We start from the raw sequence: 26,871 nt of genomic DNA, 5'->3' as shown, positions 1-26,871 counted from the left end.
GAAAAGTGACCTCGTGTCTTCCCTTTGCTCATTGTGAACAGCGTGAGGAGCGTGAACGGATTAACATCCTGTAGGTTCACAAAGCCAGCCATTTCAAATATAATTGCTGATGCTTGTGAGGTAAGTTGTGGATTAATTCTAAAGTTTTTGAATAACACTTTATAAAGAAGGACCACGTGGCAGCGTGGATCACTGAAGCCAATGTCACAAATGTCTCAAGGATCTGCAATCTATCCCAAAACACTCACTGGATCCATAACTCCTCTTCGCTTCTGCTAATTATTACAGCCAATCAGAAAGGTTAACAGGGAGAGCCGAGCCAAACCATGTTCTGGGACATTTAACAGCTGGCTGGAACGGAGGAGAAACCATTACGCTGGATTCATCCAATAAAATAAAACACCCTGACATCTGAGGTGTACTTAGCAAAGAGGGGATGGAAGAACGAAGGGTGGAGGAGTCAAGGGTAGGGAGCATTGATACCATGATGTCCAAGTGCCACCTAGTGACAACTAGTCTGGCTACTCTGATCTCCTACACCCTCAATGCTCTGAAAAATGAAGCGGCAAATAAACGCATCTAAGCTAACAATTATTTTTATAGTCGACTAATCTATTGATTATTTTTTCAATTAGTCCTGATTATTTTTCTGTTTTGAAGCACATATTTTTGACTGCTTTCGTAGCGCACCTGCTTAAAGAATTCCACCTGTGAACGTGTCCCTGTTGTACTGTGACAGCATGTTTTAAAGAGGAATTAAAACAATGACAATAAACATGTATTTGTAGTGTATTTGTTAGTAAGTCTAACAACTACATAAATCATAAAATAACATTGAAATCACAATAGAATCGTGAATAAATTAAATATCACAAACTTAAAGAGTAAGTCTTGAAAAAAGTAGTAGTAGTAAACAAAGAATCAGTGTAAATAAGTAACTTTAAAAAGCTGGAGCTAACCTGCAGGTTGTGGAGGTAATGAGGTTTAAACCAATCATAGAGTTCCTTTTACTTAAATCAAGTCCTTAAAATAAAAGAATAACTAATTTTAAAAAAGAAAGAAAGTAAGTTAAGAAACGTCTAATTAATTGTATCAACATCAAATACTTCATAATAAATTAAAGAGGTTTAATGTTCAGAATAATCACTAGTGTCAGCAGTCGTGCTGTGCCAAAATATCGATACGATATATCGCGATATTTATATCAATATAATGGCGCCAAATATTTATATTATTATTATTTATATATATATATATATATATATATATTGCAACATATGAGACATGGCAAAAACAATATATATATATATATATATATATATATATATATATATATATATATATATATATATATACACACACATGATACACAGAGATAATGCAGTACATACACAGTACAAAGAGTGGATATTTACAAATTTAAAGCGACTGTGCAGTATACACTGTTTTTTTTTGGCTGTCATTCATGTGAAATTGATTGACAATGTTTTGTAGTTCCTGTGAAATGGATTCAGTGCAGTCAATAAATTCAGAATTTCTTCAGTAACACAGATATCGTAATGTATCTTGGATGAAATTTCTTGCAATATATCGATTATCGCTGAATCGCTGTATTGTGATATGATTGTTATCGTGGGCAAAATATGGTGACAGTATCATATCGTGAGGTACTTGGTGATACCCAGCCATAATCAGCAGAAAAATCTATTTCAAAGCAGGTACGTGACTAACTCACTAATGAGTGCAGTGTTAAACATGCTTTCAGAAGTACACACAGACCTAATACCTATTATTAATCAATACCTATTTGAATCACAGACTGTCGGCTAACAAAGACATTTGCATGTGATTAGAAATGAAAGATTGGGTAAATATCAGCGGTGGTAGTGATGTCACTCCTCTCTGGGTTCGTGTACAAACCGGGGCTCCACTGTTTCTGTTTGGGGGGTCCCTCCCTCCCTCCCTCAGTGTAACTGTCGTGCGTTAATGATTTAGAGCTGAACTTTAGAGTTTACACTTAAAGTGTTTCACTGGTTTGTTTTTGGTAAAAAGTTCTGAAGCTTGAAAAACTTTAGGTCGCGTTAAGCTTCTTCAATATCTTTTTTCTTTCCTCCATTCTTCTTCACTGTTTACTTGCACAAAGTTGGCTCAACACTGTCCCTAGCAGTCAATGTAAGGTAAGCAGAAAGCAGCCGCGGGCTGGATTTTATCATTCATTTCCATTATTAAACGTAAACGACGCGTCAATGACACAAAATCTGCATCAACGAATTTTGGTAATCAACAAAATCAATTAAGTCGACTCATCATTGCAGCGTTAAAAGTATCACAAGACTAACTGCCTACGTAGGTATTATACAAGCTTTCAAAATCAAAACCTTCAGTTTTTGTAAGGTAATCTTGTTTAGATTATGTCATAGTTTTAAAAGATATGAATATTTGATGTTATTCTAAAGCAAGCATTCCTCAGAGGACTCCACTGACAGTACAGTTGGGGTAACAGGCCAGGAACAGTGTAATGGTAGGCCGATGGCCCAAGGCTCCCAGGTCCCCTCCCCTCATTAGCCCAGGTATTAATCACACGCTGTCGGGGCCTGGAGGTGGGGAAGATGGGAGTGGAGGTGAGCTTGAAATAATGCTTATGTCATGGTGGGTCAGCCCTCTATTATTGCCGTTTCAAAAACTATTAATCTTGCTTGTAGTCAGTGGCCTAGAAATAATTACTTCATCTAACCCATGTAATACAGCATGACCAGCACTCGAGCCTGGTCAATTTGAGACTGGGGAGGCCGGCTACATTGGCTTGGGGGTAGAAGTGTGGGGGGTGGTTTGGGAGAAAGTGAGATAGATCAAGAGTAAAAAAAGAGACAAAAGGGGCAGAGCCACAAATTACCAGGGCCCTGTTTCCTGATACAGGGTGACTGATGTCCTGCTCACTCCAGCTCTGGCCTTTTATACTCTGCACTGATTTAGATAGATACACACCAACGCACACTCTGGAAGGCACCTCACGTACAAGTATACAGGCAATATGCATCTGTTGATGTGTAATAAAAGCATTTAGCAAGTCGAGAATCAAATTATCTCACAAGAGGAAACTGAACTCTTCCACAATGAGGTGTTATTTCCTCTGTCTTAATGTTAGTACTTCTATTAATTAAAATCATTTGACACTTTCTGTTCAATTCTACTCTCATAAAACATTTAATTGTTATAACACAGCAAGAAACATTCTTAACTAAATATATTTTAACAGAAAACTGAACAAAAAACAAAAAAACAAATCAAATGACATAGCAATTGAGCACCTCATGTTGACTTGAGCATTTGAACTGCCATAAATAGGCCTACATATCTAAGCCGTAGGAACAGACATAAGTTCTGATTATTTTTTTTTTTAATTACTTTTTTAAAGAAATAAGTTATGATCAACTACTTACTTTTTTTTATCTTTTCTAATTCAGGATTTGTCATGTTCTACCATTACAAGACGGCAAAACCTTTTTTTAGTTTCCACTTACCCTAAGATTTATTTTACCTACGCAAAATGATCTATTCCCAGTAGGGGTAGGACACAGAGTTCACGATAAGATACAATAGATTATTATCGGCTCAAGATAACATTACAATATTTTTTTGTGGTGGGAAAAGACAAAAAAAATGTTGTCTTTTATTTGAATTCAACTCCAGACTTACATACTTACTCTGGCTGTGACCTTTTCAATAGGAATATAAAAATTTTTGGATATTTAATTTGACAAACCCACCCCTTGCAATACCACTTGATGCACACAATGATAATCTTGTGACGTTTTAATACTGCAATATCTTGTTGCACAATATATCCTCTTGCCTTTAATACCTATGTTGTCTTTTTATGTGTTCAACTGTTTGACTTTTTTAACTTTTATAACTGAAGGTTTGTAATTTTCATATACCGAAAAGCAACATTCTCAAATTTCTAATAGGATAAATTATGGAGAGAAATATGTAATTTGAAGAGTTCTGATTTTTTTTTTTTTCTTTTCTTTCTTTTATCAAATTATTATTATTTTTGCCACCACTGATCCATATATTTATCAATGATTGTTTTCTACATCTTAATGATGTGGAAGATACATTTATAATAAAGTAAGCTCATTCACACTGCATAGTCCTTAGATCTCGACCAAATTTCACAAATCAGTGCCCAAGACAGTTCAATATCCATTCCAAAAAAAATAAGCACCATCTCCTGCTTCCATGACAGATTTAAGCACAATAAAACCAGCTTTTGGAAAAACCCATACTGGGGGAAAAACTGGGGTGCTCGTGTATACTCAGCATCCATAAACGTCATAGGAAGTATGCACAGAGTGACATAAATAAATGCAGCCCTCCACTAGCTGTCACAGCTGGCATTGCAGGTGCAAATTTAATTAGTCAAGGTGAAGTCTCCCTTGTTGTCTGAGGGAAAGGTGGGGGGTGGGGGGGTGTCCTCGCCGTGCAGTACTGTAAACATGCGCTACATCCTAATCAGGTGTCACTGCAGTGTTTGATCAGCCCGCAAAAACTTGTCACAAATCCCCAGCAGAGAGTGGGCCGACGGGAAGAACAAAGGGAAGCAGCTGTCATAAAAGAACAGGGTAGTAGTGGTGATGGCAGTGGCGTTGGATGAAGAGAGTTTGCCCATTAGCAGTCTCTTTCGCCTAGCTCTCACTTTTCTTCCCTACTCCCCCATTTCTCCCCCTTTCCTTTTCATTCTACCTCTGTGCGACTACACACAATATACCGCACACCTTAGACTTGCATTCTGCCGCAGCTCCGAGCTGAAAATCTCTACCACAGCTGTCACCCTCACGCTTCACAACCAGTAACAAAGCTTTAGCAAGGGAAACCCCAAAGTAGTACACTACTTTAGTTTACCTCCCACACACAGAACCACACATGTACAGATATGCAAGCTGTGCTTTGGTTTTGTTCTTATCGAGCACCTTTCAAACTTGGCTGGTCCCCCTTAAAAGCCAAAGGAAGTTGTGCACGACTCCCCTCTCGCCTCAAGGTTTCAACGAGGCAAGTCAAGGGAACACACATGTCATTAGATGCTGTTTACCTTTCAGCATGGACGATATTGAATACATTAGCTTATTGAACCTCCTAAGAAACACAGGTGAGTGACAAGGCCCAATCGTCTTTGCGACTACCATGGTAACTGAGATTACAGGCTAACAAAGAGCAGACAGTGGAAGAAAATATTTAAAACATGAATAGTGATACATAAATTAATTAAAGGACAAAAAAACAAGTGGAGAATTAAAGTTGGAACATCTGTCAGCGACTTAGCTTCCCAACGTAATACCGGTGTTAGAACATTTATACCCTTGAAGTTAATGATCCCCTCTTTAATTGACAGTCAAAAAAAACTGGCAGCGGCAGCTTGCTGCCAAGACACCGATAAGGGCACTCCTTTCCTCTTCAACGCCTCCTAAATATGAAATTAAAAAAAAACACAGTTTAAAGAACCTTGGCACTAATCCCTATTGTCATCCCAGCACAGCAGAAGGACTTACAAACACAGATAACTCCACCAAAGCTGTCTTTTTCTCAGGAGTTATGGAGACAGCCGAACTGCCACGCGCCTCGAATCAGTCACTCAGATTAGCCCAATCCCTGTGTGCTGTCAGTCAGCTGAGACACCCGCTTGTCACCATATTTACATGAGTCCATCTCACATGTGACAATGCCCCTCCATATATGACAATGGATGGCGAGGAAGGGGTCCACTCATCTTACAGATAGCAGGGTGTACAGTACGGCAAGACATGCCGTTGTTGGATTACGTTCACGGCATGCGCAGCTCTCATGTCTTCACTGACGCTCCAACAAGTTAAAGGAGTCTTAACCATTTGGGTTTTTTTTTTCTTCTCTTGTGTGGAGAATGTGGGAGATGTATGTCAGATGAAACACACATAAAGCCACAATGACAAATGCATTCACGAACTAAGAAAATCTTCAAGCAATTTCAATGTACAAAATAAATGTTTAAAGATCAAAAGCTTACCTAGTCAAATATTTTCACCGAAAGTTAGCTCAGTTCTCAACTTTATACCATTTACCAAATTTACCATGACACACAAAGAACAAAGCACATGTACATGACGCACACTAAATGCTCATGGATACTGGTTCTCAAAATGGGTACTAGAGACCCCTTGAAGTCTTGTTTATATAATACAATATAAAATAAGGGTTAAGTACTACACCACCAGCATGAAACCATTTTGCACAAGATTCTCTTGCAGCACGTAAGGTTAAATCTAATGACTCCATCAAATCTAGCGGTGTCCTTTCACTCCCGAAATAAAATCAATATTGCATCTTTGCGTATTGGCTGATACCGATGTCAATACAATGCAATACCAGCACAAATCACACATACTTTTAATACGTATTTTGTAGTGTGAAAAGTTAGAAAAGGATTGATCAAGTGTTATTACCCAAACAAAGAAAAAATGTCAGCAACAGTAGGTAAGAGAAAAACTGATCCCTTTATTATTAACCATGGGTTACATACATTGTAACGTCAAATAGAAGAATATTCTACAGACCCCGAAAATAAATTAAATGTATGAAATTATGTAGCAGAGTGCTTATATCAGAAATAAAGATTCTGGAATCAGGCTGATATAATCCAATACTTGTTTTTTTGTTTTGTTTTTTATATTAGACCAATATCATTGCCAGAACATGACACCCCCTAATAAAAACAAAAACAAAACAAATAACCGGGATTAAGTAATTTACTAATCATTTCTGAAATTTATTTTCTGCCAACTTTAATGGATAGCTTATTTTGTAATTTAATATAAAATAATGGACAGTTTAAAAAACAAATTTCATTCAAACTACTAAAACGCAGCTCAGAAAGAGGATTTTTGTACTTTTCAATGTCGATAGTGAGGACACCTGAGTGCAATGTACAATGCACACTCCTTGTTATGCCTTCGTGGCTCACTCCACTACAGACAGTCCTGAAACAAATGACAGTGGATGCCCTCTACACAACAGGGCCGGGGCAAGCAAGACACCGAGGTTGACAACCGAACCCTCAAACTCCCTAACCTAAGTGCCCTGCCTCAGCACACACACACACACACACACTAATGCCACCCCTCTTTCGAAAACAGCCCCTGACATGACCGCTTGAAGGCCCTTGCTAACCCCTCCTTGTATTTTTCCTCTCTCCAGCTCACTGGAGACAACCCTCGATTCAGGATCGTTTTGGCCTGGCAAGTGGATGTGACCCGCTGCCCCCCAGTCAGGCTCATTTGAATAAACACAGTTGAAGAAACAGGCAGAGGAGGGAAATCTGCCTACATTATGATAGGAAGAAAAAAGATGGGAATCAGCCATGGGGCTCCTTCCTTTATGCACGTTTGATCAAGTGCTTGACAGCACCGGTGGATGGAATTACGGACTGTTGAGCAAAAAGTTGGCGTGAGAAAAAAAATGTGGTGTTGCAGTGCGGTTTGGACAGCAGGATTTTCTAAACCTGACAGTGTTAGGCTTGTGACAAGCCGCGCAGAACCACACCACCACCACCACAGAGACGCCAAACAGCCTTCGGAGTCCATCACTTGGGACGGCTGAGGGAAGCGCGGTGAAAAAGGTCAGACATAGAGGTAAAAAGGAGGGGGAAGAGAGATGAAGAAGATGAGGAGGCGGAGGGAGGGAGGGAAGGGAAGAAGGGTCGGTCAGGGGTTAAGTGTAGAGAAGACAGCAATGAAAGGCAACTGTCATGCACCACTGCACGCCCAGGAGCACCTGTCTCAAAGAGAACATGCAAAGTGTGCCAGTCACGTCCTAACAATACCACCCCCACACTCCTTATAAACACACCCACATACACATACACTTATATACACAAGCTTTGAGGAAAGGGCGGATGCCCCTCCATTGGAAAGGCATTGCCTGTATGACAACATGCCAGTCAAGCTGTCGTAGGCTCCTCGCATATGCAAGGAAAGTTCAACTGATGAAGAAAAAACACAAAGGAAGGGGGGGTGGGGGTTCAGAGGAGGAATCACTGAGACATGAACAGACCACCTGAAGTGAACAGACACTTCTCAAAGGCTTGATGCAGAGTAAAGGCTGGAACGAGCAATACAAAAAGCTCCATGAAGGCCAATCCATGACAACAAGGACATCTACTGGGGACTGAAAGTGGATTTGATTGATTTGATTTTTCAAATATAACAACTGTGTAGAAGGGTTATTATTACCATTTTACCATCTTTGTTGTTGTGCAACATCTGTCAGTGCCTAATCCTTTTGCAGGCCTGATCCTTTCAACATCTGTGTGAAACGCGTCTACATCCGGTCGGCCAATTTTACGGCAGTTAGTGTACTATTAAAAAAGGTTCAAACCATGCTATTTAAGAAGAATGACAAATGTACATTTGTTGTATAGGGCATTGCATAAACACTCTGCACTTTTAATGCATATTTGATGTGAATATAAATATATACATTTTGTTATGTCAGCTGTACTGTATATTGTAGATGCTTTTCAAAACAAATAAAAAAAAATAAGAAAAAAATTGTGTTGCTTTGTGTTTCAGTTGCACAAAGCATGAGGAAGTTGCCACATGCGTGGTTGTTGTTACGACTTCAAGGTAAAATGTTGTAATGAAACTTTTATATTAAAAAACCTGTTTCCTATCATATTACCAACATTCCCAGTGAATGGTTATCTTTGATGTAGTTCACTTAGATAGCAAAGAGGTTGACTAAAATGTAGTATTTCTACCGTGGTGTGGTGTATACAATTTGATGCACAGTTAAAGTTTCATTATCAGAACTTTAGCTGGTCCTGACAGGACTTTAAATATTAATCTACAAAATCAAATATATTTATAAATTATGATAGGTGTATCATCAAATGATATAGATTTACAAAACTGACAAAAATGACCCTGGTGGACTGGTCATACTGGTACAGTTTGATTTCTGGAATTTTGTTTCAGATTGGAGTGGGCATAATTGTTAATACCTTTATGTTTGTCTTTTAATGTCATTTCATGATATCCACACTTTAAATGAAGTGCCACAGTTTGTGAATAGATGAGGCTGACTGGTTTAGTGCTACCTGTGGGAAGCATTAACATAAATGAGTCTGTCCTTTCTGGATTAAATGCTCCATTTTCTTTTACCTTTTCTCAATAATCCGATCTTTCTTTTCTTTCTTCTATTTTCTCATGAGACTTTCTCCTCTACAACTCTCTCTCTGAGTCGCAATATCTACCTCTGGTAATGACAAACCTGATTGGTTGAGCCGTATCACCTGGGAAGGCAGAACTAGCATGCACTTGGTTTGAGCGTTTCCTTGTGGGCTAGAATGCTACCGTAAAGTCTGCAGTATCTGTGCAGGTGTCTGTGGGTGAGAGAGCCAAACACCTTATTTTAGGCATAGTGAATGAAATGAAAATATATAACCGATGTATGACTTCTACGATCCTTCGCTCTCTGGCAGGGATGTAACGATTAATCGTAAAGCAGTTAAAAATCGATTCATAGGTACCACGGTTCACATCGATGCTCTGAAAATTGAATCGCAGTACTTTTTTTAATATATTTTTTAATATATATTAATTATTATATTATATTATATATTAATCCTTCCAGAAGCGGACGTGGCGGGCGGAATCTGCTACTGCTTTCTTTCTGGCCACCATTTACTGTTAAACATTCTCATAAATGATTCTTTACATCTTTAGCACCGAAAGAATATCTGTAATATTACGTGAATATCTGTAAAAATCACATTTTTCTATTAGCTCTGCATAGCATCTCTTCTTCACTGGTGGAATATCTGCATGCCAACCGACCACTGGGTTACCAGCACCCTCTGCTGGTCCAAACAAATATCTGACGTAAGCACAGTAAAATTACTGTTTTTTTTTGTTTTTTTTTAAGTCTAATTGTTAAGGCACAAAATACATTTTCAGTTGCACTTTTAAAAAGAAAAAGAACTATTATGTAGTTTTGAATTGTTTACTATAGAACCAGAATTTAAATTAATAGGCTTCTTCATTTGTATTATTCCTTTATTTATTTCATTCAAGATTTATTTTTAGTTAAATGGCATTGTTTTGAATAGTTTATCAAGGGATTCTTTTGACAATGAAAAATAAAAGGAAAATAGTACAGTATTTTCCCCAAAAAAATAAAGGAATATTTTTTAGTCATCATTTGTCTATATTTACCATTTTGTAAAAAAAAAAATCGTGAGAAAATCGTATCGTGAACCCAGTATCGTGAATCGAATCATATCGGGAGTTGAGTGAATCGTTACATCCCTACTCTCCGGCAATTTTTCCCCGACTCGGACACCGTCCTGCATACGAGGCACGTCGAATCTGTCCTGTGTGCTGTGCGTGCTGTGAGTACATATCTTTCCCACAGCTTCCGAAACTTGTTTTTAACGTTTGATTGAAGGAGATGTACTGTATAGTGTTTGTGCCAGTTCAGTTATCCCGCTCCAGGGATGATGGTCGGTACTACACATTTCTGCCTCCTGACACATGTATGCCGACTTGCTGAAAAATCCACACAGAGCGCTCTGGCATATTGCACACATCCTCAGTTTTAAATGAAAAAAGAGTGGCCTATACAAAGGAAATTAAGATGCTTCTAAACTCCAGTCCATATCTCTCTTTTAGCAGTGTAGGATAGCTTATGTGGAGGTGTTCTTAATCAATGTTGACATGGGTTAGGGTGTTTTTAGCAGTAACATTTTAACAGTGACCAGCACATTAATATGGCAGATAGTTATGATATAGTATATCATGATGGTAACATTTATTAACACTTTTCTACCAATGAAATGTAATGTTGTTATCTTGTATTGGAAAATTCAATAAAGGTTTACAGAACAGTCTAGCCATACCGCCAGGTGGATTTGCTAAACAAAGGGCTTCCTATGCGCACAATTTACAAAGCAAAAGAGCCAAACACCAGGTATTTTAAAATGTTTTTACAGCTCCGGTTTATGGGTAAAAATCTTATTATGTACAAATTATAAGTTAGCGTTAACAGCATCTAGTAAACCTGGTCTCCTGCAGACTTTTTGAAAGCTTTTTGGACACGCCATTGAAAACAGATGAGGTTAAACGTTCCAGCAGTAGGCACATTGACTTTATGGGAAAGGTGAGTCATTGCAAAGGGAAATTAATTCACAAATAAACAACATGAAGACAATTTCATCCTTTGCAGGTGGCTTATCACAGGGAAGTTGTTTTTATAGACTCCTGCTAAAATTAGGAACAACCCTGGTTTAGCCAAACCTCCTAAACTAGTTGTAAGAGTACAACAAATCATACTAATCATGAACGATATTACTATGTCTGATACACAATTTTTTATTTCTGCCCAAACCATCTATACAATTCACACACTGCCAAGCAGAGCAGAACAAACATGGACAGAAAATAAGGACTTTCTTGAATCACAGTCTTGTGAGGCTAATGAACCCCCCAGAGGCTCTAGCCGCAGTGCATGGGGGTTAGAGGGTCATTCCCATGTTTATTCAGCACCAGTCCAATGAACCACCGACATCTATTGATTGGACTGATTATTCTATGTCTCTCTTGTGACAGGACACATGCATGACAGATGAACTCTCATCGGGCAGGTCACACTCAATGTAATCTCATTGGATCTGACGGCTCATCAGGTCGGTTGGTTTTCAGGAGCCCTTGTTTGCGACTGACTTGACATGTACTGTTAATGCCTCAACACTAATACGAGGTGCTCGGTAGAAGCTGTCAAACATATGAGCTGTCAAAGACTATTGGACAATACCAGTTACTAGTTTTATAGGATGAAATTATCTGGGAGGTATATAGTAAACACTGGCAAGTATATGTATACATTTATGTGTAAGCCATATTTTTAAAAAGAGAAGCCCCAGTGAACAGCAAGTAGGTAAACCATCATTTGTGGCCACTGAAGGGCATTTTTACATATACAGTAAGATTAAGCAATGACAAGAGTTTCTGCCAAATGCATTTCAAAGAAATGACCACCCATAATGCACTACACACATATATACACATGGGTGCTGGGCGGGGGCAGGGTCATCACTCCCTGTCCATCCTCAAATGTTATATGCACCTTGTACATTTACCTACAACACATACCCAGGGATTAAGGGAAGATTGGGGAAAGGCGGGTCCTACCCATAAGGTTTTCCTTTTGGGTGGGAGCTAAGCCTGGGCGATAAAACGATAACGATATATATCGCGATAGAGACGTAATTGATATCAATAGAAAATATGTGCGATAGAATGTTCGATAATTTCACTGAACTCAGTTAGAAAAAACCCAGAAACATCCCGCGACCCAGAACCGCAAGGCATTCTGGGGGTTGTAGGCAGATGAACGGCTTGAACCGCTCAAAAGTAGCTGCGTACATTAGCAGTTGCATGTTTCATGGCGGATGTACCGGTTGTCATGTTACGTGACGTGTGAAATAATTTAATTTAATTATATTTCACGTGTTCAAAGCTGGTCCCGTCACAGTAATGTAACTATAGTGATAATACCACCAGAATATCCTGTTAGTACTGCTCTCAGTAATTAAGGATTAAATCATCAAGTCTGATCTAGTTTAATTATAGGAAATCCGTGAAATATTTACAAACCATAACTTTATGTAACTCATTATCAGATATAAAATAAACAAGATTCAGCATTAGTGGTTTATATTAAACAGTAAAAACAATATTGGAGTTTTTTTTTTTCTTTTTTGCTTTTTTTTTTTTTTTTAAGAAAATATTTTTAATATAAATGAGGAAATAAATGCCAAAATTGCCCCCATAATACATACTCTGCTGTTTGTTTCATGTCAGAGATGTTAGTTCTACCTCAGGTGTGCACTGATTAATTGTAAAATGTGTTGCACATTTTGTTTGATTAAGCATTTATTTAATGTCTATATTTGTACAATAACAGTTTATTTTTTTAATTGCAGACTTTTAGTTTTTTTCTATAGTTTTGTTGACCTCTTTAAATGTTAAAGATTATGTTTAAAATAAAAGTATTTCAATTTGGCCTTTTTTCTTATGGTCCTTATTTTAAAAAAAAAATCAATAATTATAGATGTCGCCTGATATGAAACACATATTGTGATACATATTTTTGGCATATCGTCCAGCTCTAGTGGGAGCCCAGCCTTTCTTCAGTTAGAGGGGACACGTGTGGGAGTTTTTTCCACCTAGGTGGCGTGGCTAAGCATGACACGACAGTGGGCCTCTGGGGTGGTGCTGGTGAATGTGGCTGGAAATGCATATCTCAGTGTGTCATTTACTGTATTTCACGTTTTATTTTTTCAGGCTCGCCTTGGTGTTGGCTAAGAATGTGCAATATAATACAGCAAGATTCAGCAGTAGTGGTTTATATTAAACAGTAGAAACTTTTTTTTTGCTTTAATGTGCTTTTTTTATAGGAATTTCATTATAAATGAGGAAATAAATGAAATGCAATTGACATGCACATATACTGTATATGCAATAAAATATCTCTGAGCCTGCAGCTATTGTACCTTTTTTAATGTGTAAATGCGATTAATGAAGCAGATTCTATAGTGTTGATGTATTCAATTCAATTTGTGTTTGTAAGGAACCCGTTTACATTTTTAGTTGGAAAATGTTTTATTTATTGCAACTTTTATCGTTACCGTGATATATACCAGGAATTATCGGAATACATTTTTTAGTCTATATTGCTCATCCATAGTTTTGGCCACATTTTTTGGTGGTTTGGAGGGTGATTGCTGCAATGGGTCAGCTTTGAGCAGCCCGTTTTGCTGTCATGGGGGCTAGTGTTGTGGGGAAGTATTGAATTCCACACTGGTATTGTTGAGGGTTTTGCCACGGGATGGAAATGTTAGCGGGGGGATTGGTGCTCATTCTCTGGGAGGCTTGGCTGTTGTTTTTGGGTTTCCTCAATATCCAGGGTGCTCTGGAGCATCACTGGCATCCATGAGTGGGAAGGCCTAATGCCCAGGCCTGGGATTGGGCTTCTGCTAGTACCTGGCCCAGTCAGTGCTGGTTAGTCCTTAGATGGACGCTTTGGCTCCTCAGCTGGGTGCCTGGGTGGAGATGTGCCCATGGCCATCCCCTAGAAGCTGGGGGGTTGGGTGTGGGGGGGCAATGGCAAAAGCCTGTGGGGGTGGGTGCCATTATGGGGCTGAATGCGCTGTGCCCTTGGTCCCATGGGCTTTCTCGGGTGCAACTGGGAGGTTTGATGGAGCCTCTGTGTGGCCTAGAGTCTGTGGAGTGTCTTGGGGGTATTGGTTCATGCCTCTTCAGGTCCCTTTGGTGGCTGCCTACCTGGCTGGTCTCATGGGTCTAGGCCAGGCGTGAATCTAGCTTACTCTTCCTTAGAGAGGGTTAATTATGGCCAAAAGTATGCAATTAAAGAAATTGATTTTTTTTTGCAAGAATAAAACATGCATAGGTGTCACAAAAAATTCCCTACATGTAATAATAATAAGATAATCATAGTTCATAGATAGTTCAATCTATATTTGCTTGTCTCTAAACTTTCACCATTGACAATGGACCATGAAACCTAAACAGTGTACCATAAACCACTGAATGACTAATTTCAACTCTAAAGGCAACCGATTGTATGAGTTATATTATAAGAAAATGTTTGTGTATAATTATTTAATGTGTGACTGTACTATTGCATGAAGTAGTAAATGACAAAAGAAAGCACACAGCTTATTTGCAAATATGGCACGTCTGATATGCTATTGATTTTTAACTTAAAACAGGCAACATGCAAGCAATCCAAAACCACTCTCAATGTGCAGATACACACATAACCGAGGTAGAAAGCTTCAAAAGTAAAATAAATGTTCAACCATCCTACATTATTAAACAATAAATACAACCAAAATAATACAATAAAACTACAAATCTTCTATCTTATTGCTTTGACAAAGCTCTTTAATATTGTAGCTAGACACTTTAGTAGCACCTTTATACACCTGTATCTATCGCCTGAAGAAATTTGTCGAGAGGCTTCACAAACCATACTGACATGTAAACATTTTATTCAAAAAAAGAAACAAAAATCAAATAGCCAAGACAACAAAAAGACATGTAGAAAAAAAGCTCAGCAGCAGACTAATCAACCCCCTCCAACGTTTATGCAGTCGATCAATGAAAGTCCCGGGGCCGTGGGCCCACGCTATATTACACACCAAAACTTCATATTCACTCATTGATTTTACTTTTCGGAATTGTATATCGTTGAACTCCAAAGGGAGCAGAAATTGGAAGTCAGGGTTGAGGTCAACTCTCACGTGGATGCATGGATGGATGTTTGCACAATATTGATGGCATGCGCCAAAAGAAATGACTAAATATGTGGATCGATAGCTCGTTTCCCTAGTTACGACAGGTTGTTCCTGTTGGTAATATATAAATATGTTTTTATAGCTTCTGCAGTAGCATTAACAAACAGGGCTAAATACTACCCTCAAGGTAAACTCTTTGATTAGCCAAGGCCAGAGGTGACAAAAGGTGCCTGCTGATGTTTGGATGCCACACTTGCAATGGCCTGTGAATGCTAATGCACACTGGGGTCCAGTAAGCAATGATGGGTCACAAGCCCTGGGCTAAAAAAAGTCAAATTCATTTGTTCATAATGGTGATAGGCTCCATTATTCTTGATCCAATCAGAACACACATTTCAAGAATAATCAGACATGTTACTACATCTAAATAATGCATTTAAGAGGACTTAACTCTACAAAGTATATTTCTATATGCTAATAGGCCAGAAATACACATGCTGCTGCTGTAGTGAGTAGACGAGCTGCCTATTCTTATTTACAGCACAACACATTTACTACTGAGAACAACACCCAACCTCACAGATTTCCTTGCTCTGCAGCAACAGCCAATGGGGCCATAAATAAGGAGGCACCACATCATTGCCTGCTTCTTAATTAAATGAAAGCTGTTAGGTTCATTTGCCTCCATTTTTAAACACATCTAACTAACCAGCCCAGTGTGGAAGACCTCCCAGACGCCATCCCTGCTTGGCTCTAAATCATGATAAGCTGGGCGGCCCAGTGGGTCCCCACTGGATACGTAGCAACCACCCAGCGGCAAGGCTAGCGCAGGGTGTGCAGGAGATCAACACCTAGCCAGCGATAAGTAATTCTGTTGAGGATTAGCAGAATGATAGCCTGATCAATACTGTGTGCTCAGGCCATTAGGAATGCAGTGAGGAAATGACCCCCTCTGGTAATAAACCAGGGCATCTGGGTTCTCCTTCATTTGCCAGCTCCATTAGTGTAATGGTATCATTATCTGCCACAGCCGTATTTTTCGGAGCCCCGGCTTTTGCAGTTTGAACGGCGGGGGTTTGATGAAGCTGCGAGAGCCCCCATACCGAGCAATCCCCTTTCTACCATTGTACACCGAGACCAAGTGTAAATCTAGCATTGCTGGAGCTCATGTGAGTCCCTGCCTTAGGTGTCCATACGCTTGTTTTATGTCAGTACCTCACACTATTTTGCCATCATTAGCTCATTAATAGAGCAAACACCATGTAGCTTGGTTGAAGAGAAAAAGATGGCTGACTGAGAATGAAGTTGCTGAATTTGCTAAATCTGACAGCTCACCTCTTGCTGAAACACTGGGCTTGACATGACAAGACGTCTGCATCAGTCGCCATAAATCGTTTCCTTTACACTAATTTACCAGCTAACATTTTTGCGGGGGCAGAATTGATTAACCACGTCTGGATGCGAGGCCACATAATCAGCTTTTACCTCACTAGTTGTTAATTTAACAAAATTGTCAGGGGAAACACAAAGCATTTTAATGAGTGTTTAGAAATTAAATACCCTAAACAGCTTGCACGAGATGCCATAACCAGAACAAACCAATGAGGCTGATCTAAGCAATGGGGCTTAGCTGAGCACCAGGACCTCACAACATCTGGTGACCCTGTGTTGTGATCATTCCTCAGCCTGTCACTGTCTCTCTCACACACATATACACTTATACACACACACACACGTACCTACTTCCTGTTCAAACAGATTTTTTTTTTTTACTAGCCATCGCTGCAAATAATGGGAGTTTGAATTAAAGATGGAGTAAGAACATTTGGAATAAAGAATAAATCGTCATTAAATTAATAAATACAAGGATATAATGATCCAGTTATGGCAATAATCATCACTTAAATAGTAATATATTCACAGTGGTAGCAAATAAAACCAACCTCTATTCATTTGTAATACATTGCAGAATTTATCTTAATATAATAATTCAATTGCAATCTCTTTGTAAGGTCAATGCCAAAACAAAAATGAATGTTGCAAATAAAAAATAAAAAAGAGAAGATTTATTCTAAAGTCATTATCATACCACTGATGTATACCCGTCAAGTATCCCGTTTTGACCGGGAAACTCCCGAATTATACCCCTCTTTCCCGCCATCATCTAATATCAGTATTTTCCCGTAAATATCCCGTATTTTAATGTAACAATAATTAAAAGATGCCTTACTAAACTGAACGGCGTCACAAGCCTCGCGAGAACTACCACCTGAAATGGCCTGGGTGGCAGTTCTCGCGAGATTAGTGCCGACAGTGACAAACCCGGAAACAACACAGAAGAGAGATGGATGAATGAAGACGTTCTGGAACAGACAGTTTATCTTCCTAAAGAGTAGCAGGATGGGACACAGTTACACATCCTGCAAGATTTGTAACTGACATTTTAGCGTCACTCACAGTGGAAGGAACAATGAAAGTCACCATGAAAAATCAGCCAATCACAAGCGCCACAAATATACGCTGCTTTAAAAAAGTCTTAAAGGATGTCAAATCTACAACAAACGTGTCCAATAAGTCATTAGTGAATACCAGAGAATCACGAGTGAGCATGAGAAAATAAAAGAAAATATGTAATGAAAATAAAATGTTAATGTCTAACTTAAAGACAAGCAACGTGAAATTAACAGTAAATATGCAGCCAAGTCACCAGAAGCAAGACTGTAGCCCAATACTTGAGCATACTCTTACTTTTACTATGATCAGAACAGTTGTTTTTAAATTTGGCACATTGTTCTTAAAAATGTTTAATAGTTAGTATTTGTTTACAGGTTCTGCTAAATTATGTTATACTTTCTCATAGTTTTGTTGCTTACAAGTGTTGTTAAATGTTGCACTAATTTCACTTAATTTAAAAATACTTTGTATACTGTTCATAGTTTGTATTCTCAACTTTATTAAAGGAAATCATGCTTCTAAATTTTTATCTTTTTTTTTGCTCCGCGGTATCAAAAATGGCATCGAGTTGAATTTTTTTTTCTGAGCATTGGTATCGAGTTTGAAATTCTAGTATGGTGACAACCCTATTACAACCCCAGTGATAATTCTGAATAAAATGTTTTCTTGTGTGTTTACAGATTATTATTGTTTTTTTTCTTTCTTTTTTTACTATATCAGGGCTAGAGACTGCAACCAAATTGGTCACATATGCAAGTATTTTTTTAGTGTGCGAGGGAAAATTCAATCTGGTTGTATCTGTGCGAAGGGTGACCTTAAAGGAGGAAACAGGGTATAGTCGTAACCTGTTGTTATGCTTTGCTGTTATTTAAAACATTTTGTTAAGTCTTCTTTTAAAATTACATAAAATAAATAACTCGTTATTTCAGCCACTGCTAGTGTTTTTTTAATGTATTTATTTACAAAATAAAATAATAACACAGGCTTCCAGCAACCCATCCCACCCCCAATCACTAATATATTCTTTTATTTATTTTATTTTAACTTTTGTAAAAAGTGATAAACCATTTCAAAATGCATGTGCAAGTCTGTTAAATAAAAGGCTGTTGGTCCAGTCATATATTTAGTCGTGGTCTCGTCTCGTTCTCGTGAATCCAATACCGTGTCTCGTCTCGTCTGGTGAGCTTAGTGTATAGTCACACCCCTAAAAACTATGGTACGCCATTTAAGACAACTATTCATCAGCATGCATGGCTATGCTGTACACCCCCCCCATCCCCACCCAAAAAAAAAGGGTGAGAAAGTTGGTCGCACCAGTGTCAGTTTGTGTAGAGCCCTGTTTATGTTATTCCTGAACAGGAAAGGTAAAATTCTGAGACAAATTCACTGTAGGGATACATTCAGTGCTTAATGCGTAAATCATCAGGTCCCCACGTGTTGTTTTTGTTGTGTCGGCAGTAAGAGAGACAAAAATGTCACGGAATTTAAAAAAAATCAACCAATTAACCTAAATGTTTAATAAAAGAATAATGAATCAGCGTTAAAGAAGCACAGACAATCGCCCGTTATGGAGTACATCTTTCTCTCACTGAGTGACAGCTGTCAAATCTGTCATGTTTCAGCACCAAGGATAGCGCAAAATCACCGCTAATTTAGCCACAAAGGTCACTAAACTTTCAGAACACAAAAACCCACAAATACAAAATATTCACAAACTTTTCCACCCATAAAGCCATAACTCCTCTAATGAATCAGCAGCACAGAAGAAAATGAAAATATAACACGTGCTTAACATTTATTTGTCCAAAACGGCAAAAAAAAAACAGCTATGGAGCCATTTGTATCTTCACAACTTTTTTACATATTTCACAGCAGAGGCCTGCCAATAATAGCAGATCATCATCTTAGCTTTGAACTCAGCCTTTGTCTCATTGTTTATAGCAGAACTTTGACCTTCATCTCCTTCTCTTCTCTCTGTCCCTGAGTCCTCCTCATGTCTGCTGGATAGTTCTACTCCTGTCTTCTGTCTGTTGGAGGCAGGTTCTCCTGCATTAGCATCTTAGCTACAGGTGCTGCTACTCGCCACGCTAACTGCTGCTGTGCTGCTGCTCCACGATTTCAACAGAAATAACCTTTACCTCAGGCTTAGCTTCACTAATTGGCTTAAAATAGCTCTTTAAATCCAACTGCTTTTTTAAGCCATTTTTTACCGTCTGCCAAGCTGACAAGACACTTTTTGCGGAAAATCACACTTTAGATGTAGCGTGGGCGTGTCTTGGCTTTACCCTCTCTTCCTCACCCGCGCTCAGTATTTAAATTCAGTTTTCTGTGTACAATGAAATTTCCAGTGATTTCAACTCAATATAAGACACAGCTGTCCAAATAGTAATACTAAAACATTTTATCAAAACACCTAAAAGCAATGAAGGTGCTGGATCCAATCAGATAAGTGCCGGTCAAAAATTAAGCTCTGGATACATTGTTTATGGCATTACATTATAGGGATGTGAATCTTTGGGTATCTCACGATTCGATTAAATTCCGATTCTTAGGGTCACAACTCGATTCAAATCAATTCTTGTTTTAACCGATTCTTGATTCAAAAATATATACAATGCATAGTGTGTTAAGGCATACTATGGCATCAAAACAATGCAGTTTGTATAAGATAACTTTAAATAAACTGATTCCAATGATATAATCACACAAAGGCAAACGTAAGACAAACGGTAACATTTATACATGCTAAACAAATCAACAACCACAAACACTCCTTGTGCGGTCTACGTAATACATTGTAAGTTGGGGTCGATGTAGTTTCTTGTTGGGATCGTGTCATAGACTGTAAAGGTCTGGGTAAGTTTGTGTGTTTTGTCCTAACACTGATGCCGTAGTTGTCGAAATTCACCATCTTGAAAGCCCATGGCCTACTAGTCTCTAGGGGAGGGAACCTCTGGGTACCTCACAAAACAATACACAATACATAGCTCACGATAACGTTTCGCTCACGATAACGTTTCTCTCATGATATGACGGTACTGCGATTATCGATATATTGGTCAGAAATCAATCTACGATAATCTGACATAACAAGAAAAAAAAGACTAAGTGAAAAAACACAATTTTTATTTTACATCTCTGAAAGACAATAAATTGATAAAGTGTCCTATGAACAGTGACACTATTTTAATGCATAATTTCTGTAAATAAGTGTCAACATAGCAATGTAAACAAATAAGTATCTCCAATAGTGCTTTCTGTAAACAAAAAATAGGATCTTTCTTACCAGTGACACCATTATAGTGCAATATTCCAGTAAACCATATATTGGTTCCTTCAACAAACAGTGACAAAATTTCTGTGAAGACGTACCTGCACATTTTAGTGAAAAAGCAGAAAAGGTTTTGAAAAAAATAATAATAATAATAATAAAAATAATAATAATTTGATACTTAGTGGGAGCATATCGATAATCGATCGTGTGGAAAAAAATCGCGATCCAGCGCTGTATCGAGATATTGTCACACTCCTGCTAGTCTCTACTAAGTTCTTGTATTTTCGGCTTGAAAAACCATATAGTATACTTGTGAGTATGTTTAAGTATACTGTTTGATAACACTCCTAAGACTGTGTTTGTGAAAGTTATATAAATCACCGCCAATCGCCGTAAATGTTAGCATGAGCATATACATGAGTTTTTCCATAGACGTTAGCATGAAGCTAGCTGACTTTTTGTATAGTGGTATTTTCTATTTATGAAAAAAACTAATATGTATTTGTATGTTCAGTTTACAGTGTTTCCTGAATAAAGTCTCTAAGCGGATGTTCTGAATTGAAATTTTTCTTGGAAAAATAACAATAAAAAAATGTTAAATCAATTTTTGAAGTTTATGAATCGATTCAGAATTGTGGATGATTCGAATTGCGATTCTCATGTGAATCAATTTTTTCCCCCACCCCTGCTAGATTAATATGTTTTTAAGTGTACAGGAGTAGGGGATACATGGGTTCAGGGGACTGTGAAAACTTTGGGAACCACTGTTGTAATCTAACTGAGAATGACAGCACACGCCTCTCAGTACATCTCTCACATTAAGCAGCATTACAGTGTAAACAAACCCAGTGCAAAAGACAACTATCACATCCAAAGCATGTGTTAACATAATTACTATGTCATTATACAACTAAAAATATTAGGGGAAAAAGGCCAAAAAGCATGCAGTTCTATCATTGGAAGCTAGACAATCATACAGTTAATTTACAAATACTATTCATCTCCTGCTCATCATTTTATGTATACAAAGAGAATAGAAGCTAAGCCATTAGGTCTGCACAGAGCTGCCTGACTTCCCAGAGGCCAGCTGGAATGAGTTCTCTCTCTGAGCCGCTCATCTGGCCACCATGGCTGCTTTCATAAACAGGAGGAACCACGTCCTACATAGTTTCATTGCTGTCTGACATGATCCAAACACATGTGCCACGGCAGACACGTCCAAGTCAAGAGATAAGAGCAGGAACAGACAGACGGTTGGACAGACTCTGGGGGAGATGAATATACGTAAAACAGCCCAGGACGGCTTCAAACACAGCAGAGTGGAATCCTCTTTTTTTTCTTTTGTTGTCATGACAAACCCTCTTGCTACAGCAGATCATCATGAAAAGACAAATTAGTCCCAGGTTAGCACAGAAAAAACCATTAAAACAACAGCACAAAGATACATTCATCCTCACAAGCTGTACACAAAAATACCTGTATGCAAATCATGTGACAATTCATCACATTTAGTATACCCATGTACATATGGCATCAAAGCAGACTGTTTCTAAGAATATTGTCAACCTTAGTCAATATGTTGTCAAGTGTACTTCATGTTCAGATCATCCTCCCCTGTGTGTGTGTGTGTGTGTGTGTGTGTGTGTGTGTGTGTGTGTGTGTGTGTGTGTGTGTGTGTGTGTGTGTGTGTGTGTGTGTGTGTGTGTGTGTGTGTGTGTGTGTGTGTGTGTGTGTGCACTGCAGTTTAAAGCAGATGTAGACTATATGCCTGGTAAATATCCAGGCCCTGTACTGTAATGTACTCCAGGAGAATACAAGGTAATAATAACTTAGAGGCCAATAGGTCCAACTAGTTTTTAAAATAAAATAAATACATTTTGGGACTCTTTTTTAATAATGGCTTTATTATGTATAGCTACATTATTTAAAAATGTTAAACAAAAATAATAAGAATTTAACACATTTTATTTTTCCTTTTAACAATTAAATTGTAATTAAAAGCACAACAATTGAACTTTTTTTCCCACAAAAACCACAGTGGGAGGAATACTACTCGAGAAAATCCTGATTATCTGGCCCTTTTTCAAACCAATCGCTTTTAAAGATTGGTTTTGAACAGTTTATCAGCAATTAATAAAATTGCAATTTGTAGTTTAACTACAAGAAATTGCAATTTCAAAGAAAACATTGACTAAACATATCTGCATCATATCAATACAAAATGATTATCACAATTATTTGAATCAATGATTTGATCACAATTATTTATCATTTTAGGGAAAACTTCTGTATTTTTATTTAACTCCTTTTTTTTAAACAAACAATATGTGAACAGTTTAAAGTGCAAAAGAAAAGCGTTCATCGACAATATTGATAAATATCAACATTTATCTGAGAATTTGCCAAAATTCCCAATGGGCTAACTATAAATACACTGTTACAGACTGCTACTCCTTGAAAACAATTACAGCGTATAAAGAAAAGTTAAGAACATTAGGCTTAAGCCTATGGGTTTAGAGCAAGAAACACCAGCCTGTCAACATTTTCTGGCTTGACTGTCCGCTGGATTAATTAATTAATTAATTAACTAATACTAATTTATTAGGTACTTATGTCAATCAACTCATAGAGGCATGTAGACACTTTCAACATGAGTGCCCCACCTAAAGAAAAAACAACTAAAACTCCAGTTTTATATCCATCAGAAGCTGCATTTTAATCGTAAAAATCGGCGACAATCAGGTTAATTTAATCTGTCTATTGTAGGGATTTAACGATTAATCGTAAGGCAATTAAAAATCGATTCATTGGTATCACGATTCACATTGATACTGTGAAAATTGAATCGCAGTACTTTTTTTAACCAGCAGAGGGAGCTATCCAGAAGTGTTAGTGGCGGGTGGAATCTGCTACTACTTTTTTGTGGCAGCCTTCTACTTTTAAACATGTTCATAAATGATTCCTTACCCCTTTAGCACCAAAAAAAATTTAATATTACGTGAATATCTGTAAAAGTCAGGATTTCCTATTAGCTCTGTCTGCTAGCATAGCATCTCTTCTTCACTGCAAGATATCTGCATGCCAACCGACCATTGGGTTACCAGCGCCCTCTGCTGGTTCAAACAAATATCTGACCTAAATACAGTGAAATGACTGTTTTTAAGTCCAATTGTTAAGGCACAAAATACATTTTCAGTTGCACTTTTAAAAAGAACTATTATGCAGTTTTGCATTGTTTACTATAGAACCAAAATTTAAATTAATAGGTTTATTCTTCATTTGTATTATTCCTTTATTTATTTCATTCAAGATTTATTTTTAGTTAAATTGCATTGTTTTGAATAGTTCATCAAGGGATTCTTTTGACAATGAAAAATAAAAGGAAAACAGTATAGTTTTTTGTAGTTTTTTTTCCCCAAAAATATAAAGGAATACTTTTCAATCATCATTTTTCTACAGTCCCATTTTGTAAAAAAAAATCGTGAGAGAATCGTATCGTGAACCCAGTATCGTGAATCAAATCATATCGGGAGTTGAGTGAATCGCTACATTCCTAGTATATTGATACAGAAACGTATCAATAGCCCCCCGGACTATGGGTACGTTTTCTGGGCCTTTTTTTTTTTTTTTACATAAAGGCGCCTGACTCAAGAATCCTTCTTTTCGCTGCCATGGGTTTGAATCCCTCTGTTGTCATATACATATTTTCATTTTAACATAATTAACACGGCAAATTCCACCTTTAAAAATACATATATGTTAAAAAATGAAAATTTTGGGGTATTTCCTGGGCTAGGTTTAGGGTTAGGGCTGAAATAAAAGGGTTAGCGGGGTAGCTAAAATAAATATGAGCAAAAATAAAAATGACAGAACTTTAAGTCATGTGGTGCACCTATCACGTCACCTAAACCGGCCAATGGGGGGCGCTGAGTATGAATGGAATAACAGTATATTCATACGTTTCCGTATCAATAGCCACGGCCTAATTTAATCGTGGAGGCAAAAATCTTAATCACGATTAAAATGTGATTAATTGTGCAGCATTACTACTCGCATAGTATATTGACAGGCCAATATAGCATGAGTATACTCTTAAAGTTTACTTCCCTCTCTAACATCAAACACCATAGTTACCAGTTGAAGGCAGGTTATTTAAATCCTGTACAGTGTTAGGTGGGGAATCAAAGGATTAAATGGGTTTATTTATTGAACAATCCAACAGACATTTATCTAAATCAAAATCTATAAATAATCTAACTGCAATAAATTCTTCTGCAATTTGAGTTCCAGTCCCCAGTTTTCCTTCCTTTAACCACTTTTGAAAAACTGACCAGTTCAAACTGGAAACGACCAACAAAAATTGCATATTATGATTCCATCTGGTTAGGCTGGTGTATTTTTCACCCAAAAACCCATTATTATCCCGTGCTTCCAATACATAATCTATTTTTCCTAATTACATTTAGAAGAAAAAAAGCTAATGTTTTTAATTTTTTTATTTTTGTCAGTGACTAAATAGTGTGTGAAATAGGATCAATTATAATTTTGTAGTTTATTCCTTTTTTTTTTTTTTTTTTTTTTAAAAAAAAGAAAAGAAAAAAAAAACATATTGTACACATTGTAAAATAACTTAATGGTCCAAATTGAACCCTGAGTTGTATAATAAACCATTGTGTATTAATGATACTCATATCTCCAAACATCACACACTGGTATGTTTGTATTTGATTGCTAAGTTATTTGTATCATTTGACAGTTTTTAGCTGTTTCTGCTAATATTCCTATCATATGTCACACATAATAAATAAGCATGATAATTAAAATGCGCAACACAGGAAGCTGCAGCTTACAGTTATCAGTTTATATCTGAGGAAGTACACTGATGGGTGTAACTGCGTTGTAGTTGTTGTTTTCGTGGTGTAGGAGTGAGGGAAACATTAAAACACATTGAAGGGGAGAAAAGGAAAAGAGAGGGAGAGGAAAAAAAAAAAAGGAAAAAAAAAACAAGGTGAGGTATGCGCTGACAGTCGCAGCTTTACAGCCGTCTAAATGCAGCCAACATCAGTGCATTAGCATCGTTACACATTCATGGAGCGACAGGGCTGAGACACATGGCACAGCTAACGGAGAAAAACACCACCAATACCTTTCTTCTCTTCTCTCCCTCACTGTCACCCGATCTTTTCATGTTCCTGGAGTTGTGTTTACACTGCTTCGCTCGCATTCAGGGCGATGTTGGTCATTGTAGTGCGACAAATATCGACCACTGCAGATGTTCACGCGTTTAAATGGATAAGCTTAGACACAACTAGCTATTATATTTAAATGAACGTCTGTGCCTTAGGTGCAGTGATGATAAGAGCTGGTTTGTGGTGATGTGCTCCAGGTGGACAGCAACGTGTTACTGTATGGACTACTTATCCCACAATGCCTTTAGGCTCACAGCGGAAGTAGTTTAGGTGCGAAGTTGAATCTTGCACTGCGCATGTCCAGGGCACGTTACAGTCAAATTCAGCTGTTTTTATGATTTTGACGTCCACATTAAATAAATAATGAGAAAGTTTAAAAAAAAAAAAAGAAAAATAAGAAGAATTTCAATATTCAGAATGAATGTCATTACTCATTAACTTCAGGTAAGACTTATTCACATAGTTGTTGTAATATGTAAAACAAAATATGTACAGTATATATATATATATATATATATATATATATATATATATATATATATAGTTTCTAAATATAGTTCATATAAGTTTCTAAATATTTATTCAGGTGTGCTAATCATCCATCA

The 26,871-nt window shown here is 37.6% G+C and overlaps 1 protein-coding gene across 2 annotated transcripts in view; it reads right to left on the bottom strand.

The window, feature by feature from the left end:
- Window positions 1-26,477, bottom strand: part of fto (FTO alpha-ketoglutarate dependent dioxygenase) — a 178,488-nt gene extending 152,011 nt beyond the window's left edge. For both annotated transcript variants that reach the window (XM_028441540.1, XM_028441549.1), the window contains exon 1: window positions 26,224-26,477. In XM_028441540.1, the coding sequence (XP_028297341.1) occupies window positions 26,224-26,301 (78 nt within the window). In that variant the 5' untranslated portion in view covers window positions 26,302-26,477. The remainder of the gene's footprint in view (window positions 1-26,223) is intronic.
- Between the last annotated feature and the right edge of the window lie 394 nt (window positions 26,478-26,871).

This window comes from Gouania willdenowi, chromosome 3, assembly GCF_900634775.1.
Source record: "Gouania willdenowi chromosome 3, fGouWil2.1, whole genome shotgun sequence".
In the NCBI taxonomy this organism is placed as follows: domain Eukaryota; kingdom Metazoa; phylum Chordata; class Actinopteri; order Blenniiformes; family Gobiesocidae; genus Gouania; species Gouania willdenowi.
Note: the sequence above shows the minus strand (reverse complement) of the source record. Positions and strands in the feature narration are given on the sequence as shown.